Source organism: Mustela erminea, chromosome 4, assembly GCF_009829155.1.
Source record: "Mustela erminea isolate mMusErm1 chromosome 4, mMusErm1.Pri, whole genome shotgun sequence".
Classification (NCBI taxonomy): domain Eukaryota; kingdom Metazoa; phylum Chordata; class Mammalia; order Carnivora; family Mustelidae; genus Mustela; species Mustela erminea.
The window spans coordinates 113,797,511-113,810,010 of record NC_045617.1 but is presented as its reverse complement, the minus strand read 5'-3'; the positions used below and the strand labels follow the sequence as shown (position 1 = coordinate 113,810,010).

The 12,500-nt window shown below is 34.9% G+C and overlaps 1 protein-coding gene across 50 annotated transcripts in view; it reads right to left on the bottom strand.

Annotated features, from left to right (window-relative positions):
* Positions 1–12,500, bottom strand: part of RIMS1 (regulating synaptic membrane exocytosis 1) — a 495,743-nt gene that overhangs the window by 171,393 nt on the left and 311,850 nt on the right. For 6 of the 50 annotated variants that reach the window (XM_032340450.1, XM_032340437.1, XM_032340456.1 and 3 more), the window contains exon 1: positions 2,225–2,255. The exons of 39 other annotated variants lie outside the window; for them this stretch is intronic. In XM_032340450.1, coding sequence (XP_032196341.1) covers positions 2,225–2,255 — 31 coding nt within the window. Of the gene's footprint in view, positions 1–2,224; positions 2,313–11,991; positions 12,047–12,500 lie in introns of those variants that run through there. 5 more of the 50 variants (XM_032340449.1, XM_032340454.1, XM_032340442.1 and 2 more) reach the window with 2 other exon arrangements.

Genomic DNA, 12,500 nt, shown 5'->3' with positions numbered 1-12,500 from the left:
AGTTGTCATTACAGTGTAAATATATATACTGAAAAGTATTTCCAATAATAATACTGATAAGCACCTCCGTCAGTTCTAATGCCAGGTAAAAATTAAAGAATTGCTCCCACAGTTTACTTATTTGAAAATTTGAATAATCAGAGAACCTCACTCTAATTTAATTCCCCTATTAATAACTTTATATTATATCTGAAACTAATAATTATGTTTTCCCTATAAAAAATAAAAGCTAGCTTTTGTATAAAAAGAACATTTTACTTGACATTAGAGATTTGTGACTCTATCCCTAACTCTGCCATATTCTTGATAAATCTCTATAAACCTTGTCCTCCTCTATAAAAGGGGGTTAATGCCACTTTCTTGCAAAAGTTTCATGAGGATTAAATGAGATATGCCAGCTTTTTAAATTATAAAGGACTTCAGAAACAGATTTTATTTTATAACTACACAACTGAAATGAAGAATATGATATCATAGGGGCACCTGGGTGGCTCAGTGGGTTAAGCCTCTGCCTTCGGCTCAGGTCATGATCATAGGGTCCTGGGATCGAGTTCTGCATCGGGCTCTCGCTCAGTGGGGAGCCTGCTTCTCTTTCTCTACCTGCCTCTCTGCCTACCAGTGATCTCTCTCTCTGTCAAATAAATAAATAAATAAATAAATAAATAAATAAATAAGATCTTATACAAAATATGAAATCATAGGTGTTAGAGATCACATTAATCGTTAATTAGCTATCATAACTAAAATATATGTAGTATCAGTAATCTCTGCAAAGTATGCTCTGAAATGGGCTTAGAAAAATGTTAAAGTCACTTTGTCTACAGAAATTATTAATTGGCCTGGTGTAAAACCAATGCTCAAGTGTTCAGAATGAATGAGTATTTCTTTAATCCCAATTGCTAAAGGATGAGGGAAAGGGCCATCACATATAAAAAAAGTAACATACATCTTTCTGTTAATTTCCATAAAGCCAAGGGGAGCCTAAGGTAATGAGAAAATGGTTGTTTTTATAGTATAGTCAGATGATCTATACATTAGTATCTAGATTAACCCCAACTAAAAATACCTGGACTGTGAAATAATTTTATCAGAATGCACAATGTATCCCCAATGTAAAAATAGGTATTTTGTCATTTCTTCTTTATAGGATCATGTTTTAATGTGGGAGAATAAAACACATCTATCAGCAAAATATCTGTGACTGCATTACTCTATATTATGAAACCAGTAGGCTCTTATATCCCTTCATCTTTTTTCCTGATGACTCAAGAAATCCTTGAAAATGTTTCCTTGAAACCAGCTTGTAGTATACCTTAAAAATTATTTGGTATAGATATCAGCTATGGAATACATTTTAATATTTATATCTTAATAGGTTATAAGCATCCTAACTTCCTAAGATTCCTCTTTTTCAGTTTATATTCCTAGCCAAATCATCTAAATAATAACAAGATTGATGGTCTTAAGAAAACAACTAGAAGTTTAAATATATATTAGAGTCACCCTAAATTATGGGATTTTGGAAAAGCACAGAAAATTTTATGGATTTACTTTCAGTAAGCTAAAAGACATTGAGAAGTAAAAAGCTATTTGAGATCATTAACATTGGTCATCAGCTTAATTTTTCCTAGTTTTGAAAAGTATATAAACTTAGATTTTTGAGACGATACAAAGCTTCAGAATTCAGAAACACTTCCAAAACACCATGATGAGTAATTACACCCTTATTCTTTATCTCTGCACTGACCTCATGCTGCAGGCCTCAGAAGAAGATTAATTAAAATTGCTGAAAGTTCTGAACAAAAACAAAAAACCACACATGCATACTCGCACACACACCTTTGTGTCTTAGAATAAATAAGGATGTTCATGGTCTTCAGGACATCTAGACCAAGTTGTATTTATTATCTATATTAAATGACAATAAAAATGTATCTAAAGAAAAGTGTAAGATCATTGATGACAGGGCAAAAAGATGTCTACACATAATAGCTTAGAGAGGAATACCTTTCATGTGTAAATATGGTCTGAGGCCTAATGATGGAGAAATTTCTTTCCCAGAAGCTAAATATGCAAGAGTAAAGTACCCTGAATAACAAAGCACAAAATTAACAAATTTAGGGAAACTTTTTTCTTTTTTCTAACACAATGATTCTACATAAATAAGAATTTTGGAAGTGCTGCACACAGGAGGGAAATATTTTACTGCAACTTTCCAACTGACCAGGCTTCCACATTGAGACTGAGTATTCCATTCACGTGGGAGAACAGGTTGTCATGTGCAAAGCCTCGGAATAACCAGCCAGGAAACCCTGTGGAAAAAATCGGGGTTTATATGTTTTCATTGTTTGGGGACTGGATGTTAACCACAGGCTTAAGAAATGGTAGTGCTGGGCAAGTTCACAGCAGAGACATTACAAGAAAGCATTCTAGCTGTAAATATCTTTGATAAAGGAAAATGTTAGTCCTTATCCAGACCTCACACCTCGGCAACACTAGCAAAACAATATTAATCTGCAATAATAATTCTGAATGTCAAATCAAGTTCTTCCTTTCTCTACATCCCAAAGACATGGAAATGAAAAAATACAGAGACTGATACATTATCACGGTTTTAGGGATATAAATAACAAGAACAATAGATGATGCTGAAGATGAATTCCAAGGGCACATGGAACAAAATGGAAGTACTTATGAGGGACTGATAGTCCCTCATAAGGGGTACTAATGGTAGTGTTTAGCATTTATGGTACTAATGGTACTAATGATAGTGTTTAGCATTTAAAAGTATGTAGTAAAGTTATAAAAAATAGCAGGAAATAAATATACTCTAGCAAACATTTTTGGTAATATAAATAGATATTTTAAAACCAGAGCTCTAGCAAAGAAAAGTTATGGTAAATACTGGGGTTTCCCCCACCTTTTGTTTTGTTTTGGTTTTGCTTGTTTTATTTTATTTAATTCAAACAATTTACAGTTATGTATTAAAGGACTTTTTTTTTTTTTTAATTTGGAAATTCCTGTACTCTCAGTGGGAAATTTTGAGAACATTTTATGCCTCAACATTGTCCTAGAGAAAAATGTGAACAAGTATCCATACTCATAAACTTTCAAATGACAGCCACAGGAAACCAGGTTGCAAAATATTGCATGGTCACTATCTAAATCTCTGTCACAGTGTCAAAGTGGTCAGACTGTATAAGGCTTCTAACTCTACTCAAACTGCCCATGATGGAAGATATATCAGGCAAGAGAAAGCACAAAAGGAAGGACCAATACTCACAATGCATTTAGATCACATATACACTTATTTTTATAAAGCAAACCACATTAAGGTTGATCAAAGATTAACTTACTGACTCAAGAAAGGACTTCCCTTCCAGAGTTCCTAAATATTTAAGGGCTGGATAAATGAAAAATATTTGTTTCCAATATAATAATTTCAAAATAGCTTCATCTTAGATAACATTTTCATAACAAAAGCTGTTATTTAAAAAAAAAATCATAAATCTCACTGGCCTAGACTTAATGGGCCCAATAGGGTTTCTTGGCTGGGTCACGGGTGCTCTTGAGAGAAGACGGGACGGTGTTCTACTCAGGAATGTAAGGCAATCTCACGGCCAGTGTGCCTGGTTGTTTAAATCCATGATTCCACCATTACCTAGCGGCACTGAACTACTCCCAAGTGCAATTCAGAGAGAATATATTCTGGAATACAACGTTTCTCAATATTTTTTGAAATGCTTTATCTTAAAGCAATAGTATTTGCAGAGGTCTTTGTGAGGGATATGCAATAGTCAACTCAGATACTCAAAAATCTAACTCTGAATTAAGCCAGAGTATCACACAACCATGCACCTGGTCTACATGACATTTCCAGATAGTCCCTTCCCTCTCCCTGCTTCCACAGTTCTTTTCAGATATTGTTGACTATACGGATCATGGTAATGGTGTTATTCATACAGATCATGCTCTGATGATGATTATCTTCTCTGTGAAACTATTCAAAAGAAATTTCTCTCTGGTGTCAGTGTCAGGAAAAATTAGTGTGTATTTAACTGGTTTATTTTCATGTTATGGAAGCTGAAGTTTTATGACTAATGGTACTTTTCTCAAAGCATGTGTGTTAGAATGTTCATGGTTAAATCTGCAGCCTAATTTTCTTCCTTTATTTTTCCTTGTCAATCTTTTCTAAACGTTTTAACTTATTTCATATGACCTTAAGTCACTTTTGATATTAAGGTAGACTTTAAAGCAGAAATCAAAATAAAATTAGAAGAATATGCACAAAGCATGTTTCAATGTATTTATCATAACTTCTGTTTTCATTAAAATATGGCATTTTCCATCCTTCAATCTCAAAATACCTTTGATGCAATAAGAAACAACTAAAATGCAATTAATGTACAGGTGTTCACTTATCCATAGATTAAACAGCAGATTCAGAAAAGAGCAAATTATTTCAGCAAACTCTCCATTTGGAAATCTTGCCAGAGAATGAAAAGCAAGTGAAAAAAAGGCTTCTAATTTAGCAATAAATAACACCACAAATCTGAGCTCCTAGACTTTATTCTTCCAAAAACCCACTAGATCCTCACTAATTTTACAGTCAAAATCCTGAGTTTTTCTATTACTCAACCCCACAGGACTACTGAAGATGCATTTTGTTGGTAAGGAAAGCACACTGACAGCAGTAAGAATTCACAAGGAAGGGGACAAGGAAATTAAAAAACAAACAAACAAAACTTAAATCAAACAAATTAGTTAAGGGTATACATGCCCTCAATACTGTGATACTTGAGTAGCACTATGAATATAGCAGTACTAATGGGCAACATAATAACTGATGTTAAAACAATACCCATTAGGGAACAACCCCAAAAAATTACTTTGTGGCATATGAACTTTTAAGATAACAGAATGAAATCTCCTTCTCAGCTTTCCTGGTTTACTTTAAAACTAAAAATGAAAGCACAATATATAATACTGATGAAAAAGATTTTAATTAAAATAACATAAACAAATAGCATCAATAACCACCAGCTGGCTGGCAAATATTTGGCATTATCAGAAAACTCAGCTATCGAGAAGTAGCGACTTGAAGCTGAGTTTTCACCATTCCAAAATTAAATCATTACTCATAAAAGCAAGGAAAAACAGACATGGCAGTAACTTTTCATCCAATATTGCTTTAGATTTATGAGTATTAAAGTAAGGATTCAATGAATGATAAATAGTAATTCTTATTTTCTCCCTTTGAACATTCCTATTTCTTCACATTTTGTAAATGCAGTACAAAAAAAATGGGAAATATAGAGTTATTTGTTCTTTGCAAAATATCCTACACACAGAGTGGATGAAATATCTTCTAAATATTCTCAATCAAAATTAATTCCTTTTTAAAGTAAGAGTAAAGCGAACAAAACTCTTCTAGGTGATTGGTAAAATAACTGAATTAAATTGTGAGATTAACAACTGTTTGGTGAAAAAAATTGAAACAATATTGTTTTCACTGATATTTAAAATTTCCAGTGACATTAACTCTGTCAATTATTCTCTGAACTCTTTTTTTTTAATGTTGATGTATTTTACTTTATTATCTTAAATTTAATTTATTTTTTTCAGTGTTCCAAAATTCATTATATGAAAAAAAATTAAATTGCTATTTCAACAAAGTTAAGAATAATGATTTTTCACGTGTTCTCTAATGCAAATTTCATAAATGTATAACAAACCTTTCCTGATGAAAATATAGTGATTTCACTCACAAAGAAAGTAAATATCTTTAAGTAATTTCTCATAATAAATACGAGCACATTTAAGATTGCTTGAAAAATTCTAATGATTTTAACAACAACATAAGATTACACTGCACCTGATTTCGATATATATCAACACAAACTTTAGTTAGAGTGTCTTACTGATCACAGCAAGAATGAGCTGGGAAAATGGAAGAAACCCATGAGAAATATAAAATTATTAGTGTGATTATAATAGTTCCAATATTAAGAAAAAAATAATTTGGGGCGCCTGGGTGGCTCAGTGGGTTAAAGCCTCTGCCTTCGGCTCAGGTCATGATCCTGGGTTCTGGGATCAAGCCCCACATGGGGCTCTCTGCTCCGCGGGGAGCCTGCTTCCTCCCCTCTCTCTCTGCCTGCCTCTCTGCCTACTTGTGATCTCTGTCAAATAAATAGATAAAATCTTTAAAAAAAAAAAAGAAAAAATAATTTACCTTAATCTTTCCCAAAATAAAAAGATATTTATTTTATTTAAAAAAAATTTTAATTTAAATTTAATTTAGTTAACATACAGTGTATTAATAGTTTTAGGGGGTAGAATTTACTGATTCATCATTGCATATAACACCAAGTTTTCATTATATCCAGTGCCCTCCTTAATGTCCATCACCCAATTATCCCATCCCCTCAACCCATCTCCCCTCCAGCAACCCTCAGTTTGTTTCCTAAGGGTTAATTTAAGTCTCTTAGGGTTTGCCTCCCTCTCTGTTTTTCTTTTGTTTTATTTTTCCTTCCCTTCCCCTATATTCATCTGTTTTGCTTCTTAAATTCCAAATATGAGTGAGATCATATGGTATTTGTCTTTCTCTGACTGAGTTATTTCACTGAGCATAATACCCTCTAGTTCCATCCATATTGTTGCAAATGGCAAGACTTCATTCTTTTTGATGGCTTAAGGATATATTTATTTTTATATATACTTTAACTCAAATTAAAGGCTTATCTCCATTTAAAAATGAAAGACTCCATTGACAGGCATCTCCTAAACTCAACCTCATTTTCTTCTATATGGTAAGACTCTGAGTAGCTTTTACTTTTAGGTATAAAATACTATCATGTTTGAAATACACTTTCAAAGAAACTAGATTAGGATAATTGTTGCAACTGTATTTTAATTACTAAATACTTATTTTTTGAATGAGAAACTTTATGACTCTAGCCTGGCTATTTTTCATTTTTTACTGTTGAAAGGGATAAAAATAGTGAAAGACAACTTGCTAGCCTTTAAAATTGCACTTATTACCAATAATTTCTATAGTTCCATTTGTTTTCCAAAGTGATATACTAATAGTTTTGATGACAAAAAATTACACACATACACACACACACTCCAGATCTTTGGGCCTACTATGGTCTTTGTTCAATGTAATTAACATTGCATCATACTTTAGATCAAACATCCACATGTGCCCTTAGTTCACAGGCATGAAAACTGTACCCATTTCAATTTAGCCCTATAAGCTAGCCATGGCAAATGTGGAGACTAAGGATGGTATGTTCAAAGGATGGCAAATTCAAAAGGGACAATTTCAAGCAAAAAGTCCAAAAACAGATCCTTCCCCTCATTATAAGCCATAGGTTTCTCACCAATACTCTAAAGGGTCTAGATATTTTGGGGGCTCTTCTTCTGTACCCAATTTTTTCAGCACCTTCATGTTCCCACTGAATAGCTCCAACTACAGCAACATTTCATACTTTCATACACTAAAACAAACCTTAAGAGATCTCTATAAGTAAATGGCTGCTGGAACAAGACTAGCCTCTGATATCAGGGAGTCACAACATATTTTTCAAGGAAGCCTAATGTCAGAAAAAGACCCTAGTGTCTGTTAAGCCATTCTGAACAGAAATAGCCCTAGCTGGCCCTTCGGGTGCAGATGAAATAATGTGGGTCCCTATGAAGTACAGTTCCCCATTCATCTAAATGAAAGCACTATACGTCACATTTGAATTTTCTGTCATTTCTAATCTCTTTGCTTATATCAATGTGTCTTATCATTTATATACCCTTTGGAAAGTTAAGCTTGGGGTGGTTTTTTTTACTATGATGTGGAATAAAAATCTCATGAAAATCTCAAATGAAGTTTTGAAGCAAGAGCATTTTGAAGTGAGTCTTGGGTTTACTCACTAACCACTGAGAAATGGCTTACCTTCATATAGGGCAAGACTTTTTTCTATTGTGGAATGCCAAGTCCTTGTGTTTTGTTTTTGTGACCTTTAAGGCAAACTTTATAACCTGAGTTACGTGAGTCCTTTTACATGACCAATAATTAGAGTTGGGGATTCATATACTGTTTAAAATTGTATGTAAAATTTTGTGCACAGTAAGTATTTTTCTGAGAGTCCATTGCTTCCTTTATTTCTCTAATGGGCCTATCATCACTCTCCAAATTACAAATGGTCACTGGATGAAGGGGTGACTGGGACACTGGTATATTACCTTGGTGTTTTACCTTTAGCTGCCGGAATTATCCTCTCTTGCAGGGCCTCAGCCTCAGCCGTATGCTTTCATTAAGAACCCTATGCTTAGGAAATCAAGAAACCATACCCTGAGAAAATAAGCTTTATGATTACATAGAGAGGGCAAAGAAATTCATCTCGGAAAGTACTTTCATGAGCTATCAGGAGTCTAATGAATCATATTTCTGAAAAGACTTTAATATCAACAGGCAAGAGAAATACTATACACAGATGTGCTAATATCTCTTTCCTGATGAGTCCCTTAAACAATTTCAAAGACATTTATGAAGAAGGGAAATCTAGAAAAAAATAACAAACTTTATGTAATCTAAGTAAACTATTAGAAAACAAAATCTTGAAATAAAAGTAAAACTTCAAAGTGAATAAAACAATTGTTCCAATGTGGACCTACTTAGAAGTTAGGACTAAGCTTCAAGGGCTAAGCATTCTATAGAGAGAGAAAAACAAATAAAACAAAAAGCAAAATATTGCAAGGTTAACAGCTTATTACCACAAAAAAGTTCAAAAGCTATTAATAAGTCTATAATATCTGACAGATGTTATACAACTGAAAACATGTTTGCTAGAACCCACATCTGTTACAATCAATATGCCCCCTTTTCTGAAGTCAGCTTAAATTTATTCAATATTGACAATTTGTCAGAATAAGAATTTATCTCCCTGGTCTTTAAAACTCATGCAATTCACATAAAACTTTTCTTTAAAATGAGTGATTTACAGTAAGTAGGCATTTACAATTTTTGGCTGCAATTCTGCAACAAACTGTCCAACTCATTATATGATTATGAAAAATTACCTTCTTAAAGACGAAAGTCGGCCTACTCGAAGCAGGCTATCCAAAATCTAAATCCATTTCACTAGTCTACCATTTATCAGTGTGAAACTGAATACAGTAAAATAAGAGGATTATTAATATTACTATAAGATAAGGAGTAAATCTTCACTGATCTCTATTTTTATAATTAGACATGCTTCTTTTTAATCTTCTTCTTAGAAAACCAAGAAGAAGAAATATTTACTTTATTCATTATTGACTCTCCTCACAGTCACTTTCCTATTATCTCCTAATTGGATCTGGTTTTCCCTGGAGGCCACACCACAGTGGGAAGATGGCATCGTGGAGGGGCCTGCTGTGCTCAGTCTGTCTCAGTGTCAGCATCAGGGCCTCTCTGCCTCTGGCTGCTTTGATCTGCCCTCTGTTAAGACACGCTCTCAGAGGCCACAGGTCACAGAGTTAGTGTAGGTATAGGAAGCAGTAGGGACCCTGGAAACCTTCTCTCACCCCACCCCCGATATGCTCCTTCATTGCTATACAGATGCTGTTGTGATTGGAGTTTGTATATTAAAGAATTTTTATATATTTGATTGATCCAAAAATAAAAGCATTTCATCTAGAGGAAAAAATTATTTAAAAGGCATAAAAACTGCCTGCATTGGTCATTTCTTTAGGTCTCAATTTCTTTATTGGGCCTCCATGCACATGTAATTAAATCTTGTTCTTTTCTTTTTCCCCCATGTTATTCTGGTTCATGTCACTTTAATTCTTAAATCACCTAGAAGAATTCTGAATGGTAAAGAAATTTTCTTCTCCCTAACATGCCAGGATTACCCAGAATATATACTTGCTGTTCACTGAGATTAATTTTGTCTTTGTTTTCCAAATGAATTCCATCATTTAAGAGAATTTTCCTCAGGGCCATTCACGGGCAATAATTCAGAATGAAAATATCTCCCTCTCCTGAAGAGCTTTTCGACCACGTGTTAATAACCAACAATATCACAAACTTCAAAGAGAACTGAGTGGGCGATCTTCTGTATGATAATTGCTTCACTAATGAAGTTACTGCCTTTATACATATATTTGTAGAGACTGTAAACTCAGACTGCTCCCTCAAAGCTAGAGAACAAGAAATCAATCACATTATTTTCCTCTCACCTCTCAGGTGAGCATGAACCATCATTGCTTCAGTCTTCATCTCAAAATAGTGGATGTCTATCATTAAGAAGACACATTAAGCGTGACCATGAACACGAGGTTCATGATCTTTATTAGCTAGCAACTATAGCCCTCTGCAAGCACATGGCTCAATTCACAATAAAATCCTCTATCCTCTTGAAAGAACGTGTTATTTATCATGAATGTTAACTAGCATTTGATAGACAGCAATCTGATTCATACTTTTACAAGCAGGAGGTGGCTGGCTGCTTCTTTTCCTTTTGCCTCTGATCACTTGGATTTTAAGCTTGTCCTCAGCAGAAAGTGGACCTCTTGAAAGTCATTTGCTGGGAAAAGCAGGCAGGCGCTTTCTTCAGCTGCTCTCAGCAGTACTTGCTGTACCTGAGAGGGAGCAAGGAGTAGCCAGGAGAGCTTGTGTCCCTGGCAGGCTTTCAGAGAGGCCCAGAGCCTCTGCATCCAGGACCTTACCCTGCTGCTGCATACCTGGAGATGCCGCTTCTCCCCAAAGGAATACAGTCTAACAGTAAGTGCCCCCAGGACACCTCAAACTTGCTCAATGCCAGTCTGGCAAAAGAGTTACAATGAAGCAAAGAGATTTACCAGTTTAATTTAAAAGAGCCATAACCTCCCTTCCAAAAAGCCTCAGCTGGGATAACCCTGCAAAGACAAGACAGGAAGAGCACTATCCCTTCCCTTTATTAAGAAAAATGTATGCCTTTAAAAACTTAATAGTGGGGGCGCCTGGGTGGCTCAGTGGTTTAAGCCTCTGCCTTCAGCTCAGGTCATGATCTCAGGGTCCTGGGATCGAGCCCCACATCGGGCTCTCTGCTCAGCGGGGAGCCTGCTTCCCCCTGCCTCTCTGCCTACTTGTGATCTCTGTCTATCAAATAAATAAATAAAGAAATAAATAATCTTAAAAAATATTTAATAGTGTCTTGTTCTACACAGAAATCATCATCAGAGGATCCTGAGGACCTGAAAAACGTTATGTCATTCACACTGAGAGTAACAGTCGTCTCTTTTCAAACAGGCAGAATGGAAACAAGAGTCAGGAGGGGTTGGTTACTCTGTTACTCAAGGTCATACACCCAAACCTCTGACCCAAAGACTGCATTTTCTTTTCTTTCTTTCCGTCTGGGCTCTCTAGTCATTATATCTGAACAGTTTTCCTTTTAATCCACAGCTGAACATCACAGAAACACAGGCAATTCCATGCTGTGCTCTAAAATCAGGACTGTCGATTAGGAGAAACCAGGCCTTGGCAGCCTTTGTCTAAACACTTCAAAATAACAATCTATGCAGAAACTGGTATCCTTCTCTCTTTAAGAAGATTAAGTTCTGAAGCTTTCTAATTTTAGTGAAATTCAGTAAACAGGGAAAACAACTGTCTTTTGTCCATCAGAAAAGGACAATATATACTTTCTGAATTGTGTACTACACACACACACACACACACACACACACACACACACACACCAAGCTGGAAGTTAAATACTAAATAGCAGACAATTTAATGTACGCTTCAGGTAGTCACTTGAAACATGAAAATAACTTCATAAAATGCAGCTCGATGATCACCACTATATTCTAAAATGATGATATATTTGTGTAATTGCCACATTAAAAGAAAACTATTCCTTATTCTATATTGATAGGCTCTGAATGAAGCACTTTAGTATCTTACTCTTGGGATAATTAAACAATATATTCCATGAATTTTACATTTATGTATAAGATTAATATAGCTTAGTTTACCTGCTCCTGAGTGCAACGTATGAAGTAGGAGAAACTGCAGAAACCCAGCAAACATAACAGCAGCATCGGAGTGGTTAAATAAATGCTACTGGCATCAAAGCACTAAATTCTAGCTAGCAAAGGCAGCAAATCCACAGCACAATAAAAAATCCGCCAAAAATGCAAAAGAACTTTTAAAATTCCTTGTGGTCCTTGCATTCTAAATCAAAACCAAAAAAAAAAAAAAAAAAAAAAAAAGGCTGCAGTGTCCAACATTATACAACGGTGACACTAAGCAAGGCCATAAGTGCTGCTGTCATCAAAACAGATCTCTGCAGTGTACAGATTCTCATTGATTACCGCATTAATCTATAGTGCTCTGTGCTATACTAAAGAGGTTCCCACTGTAGCAAACACCAAAGCTCTGGTAAGTCTGTAATTAACCATTTCCTGAAACAATGCTCTGAAGATGTTACCTTCCCATAGGCAGAGAAACGAAATGAAACGAAATGAAATGCTGTGGTCCCTTA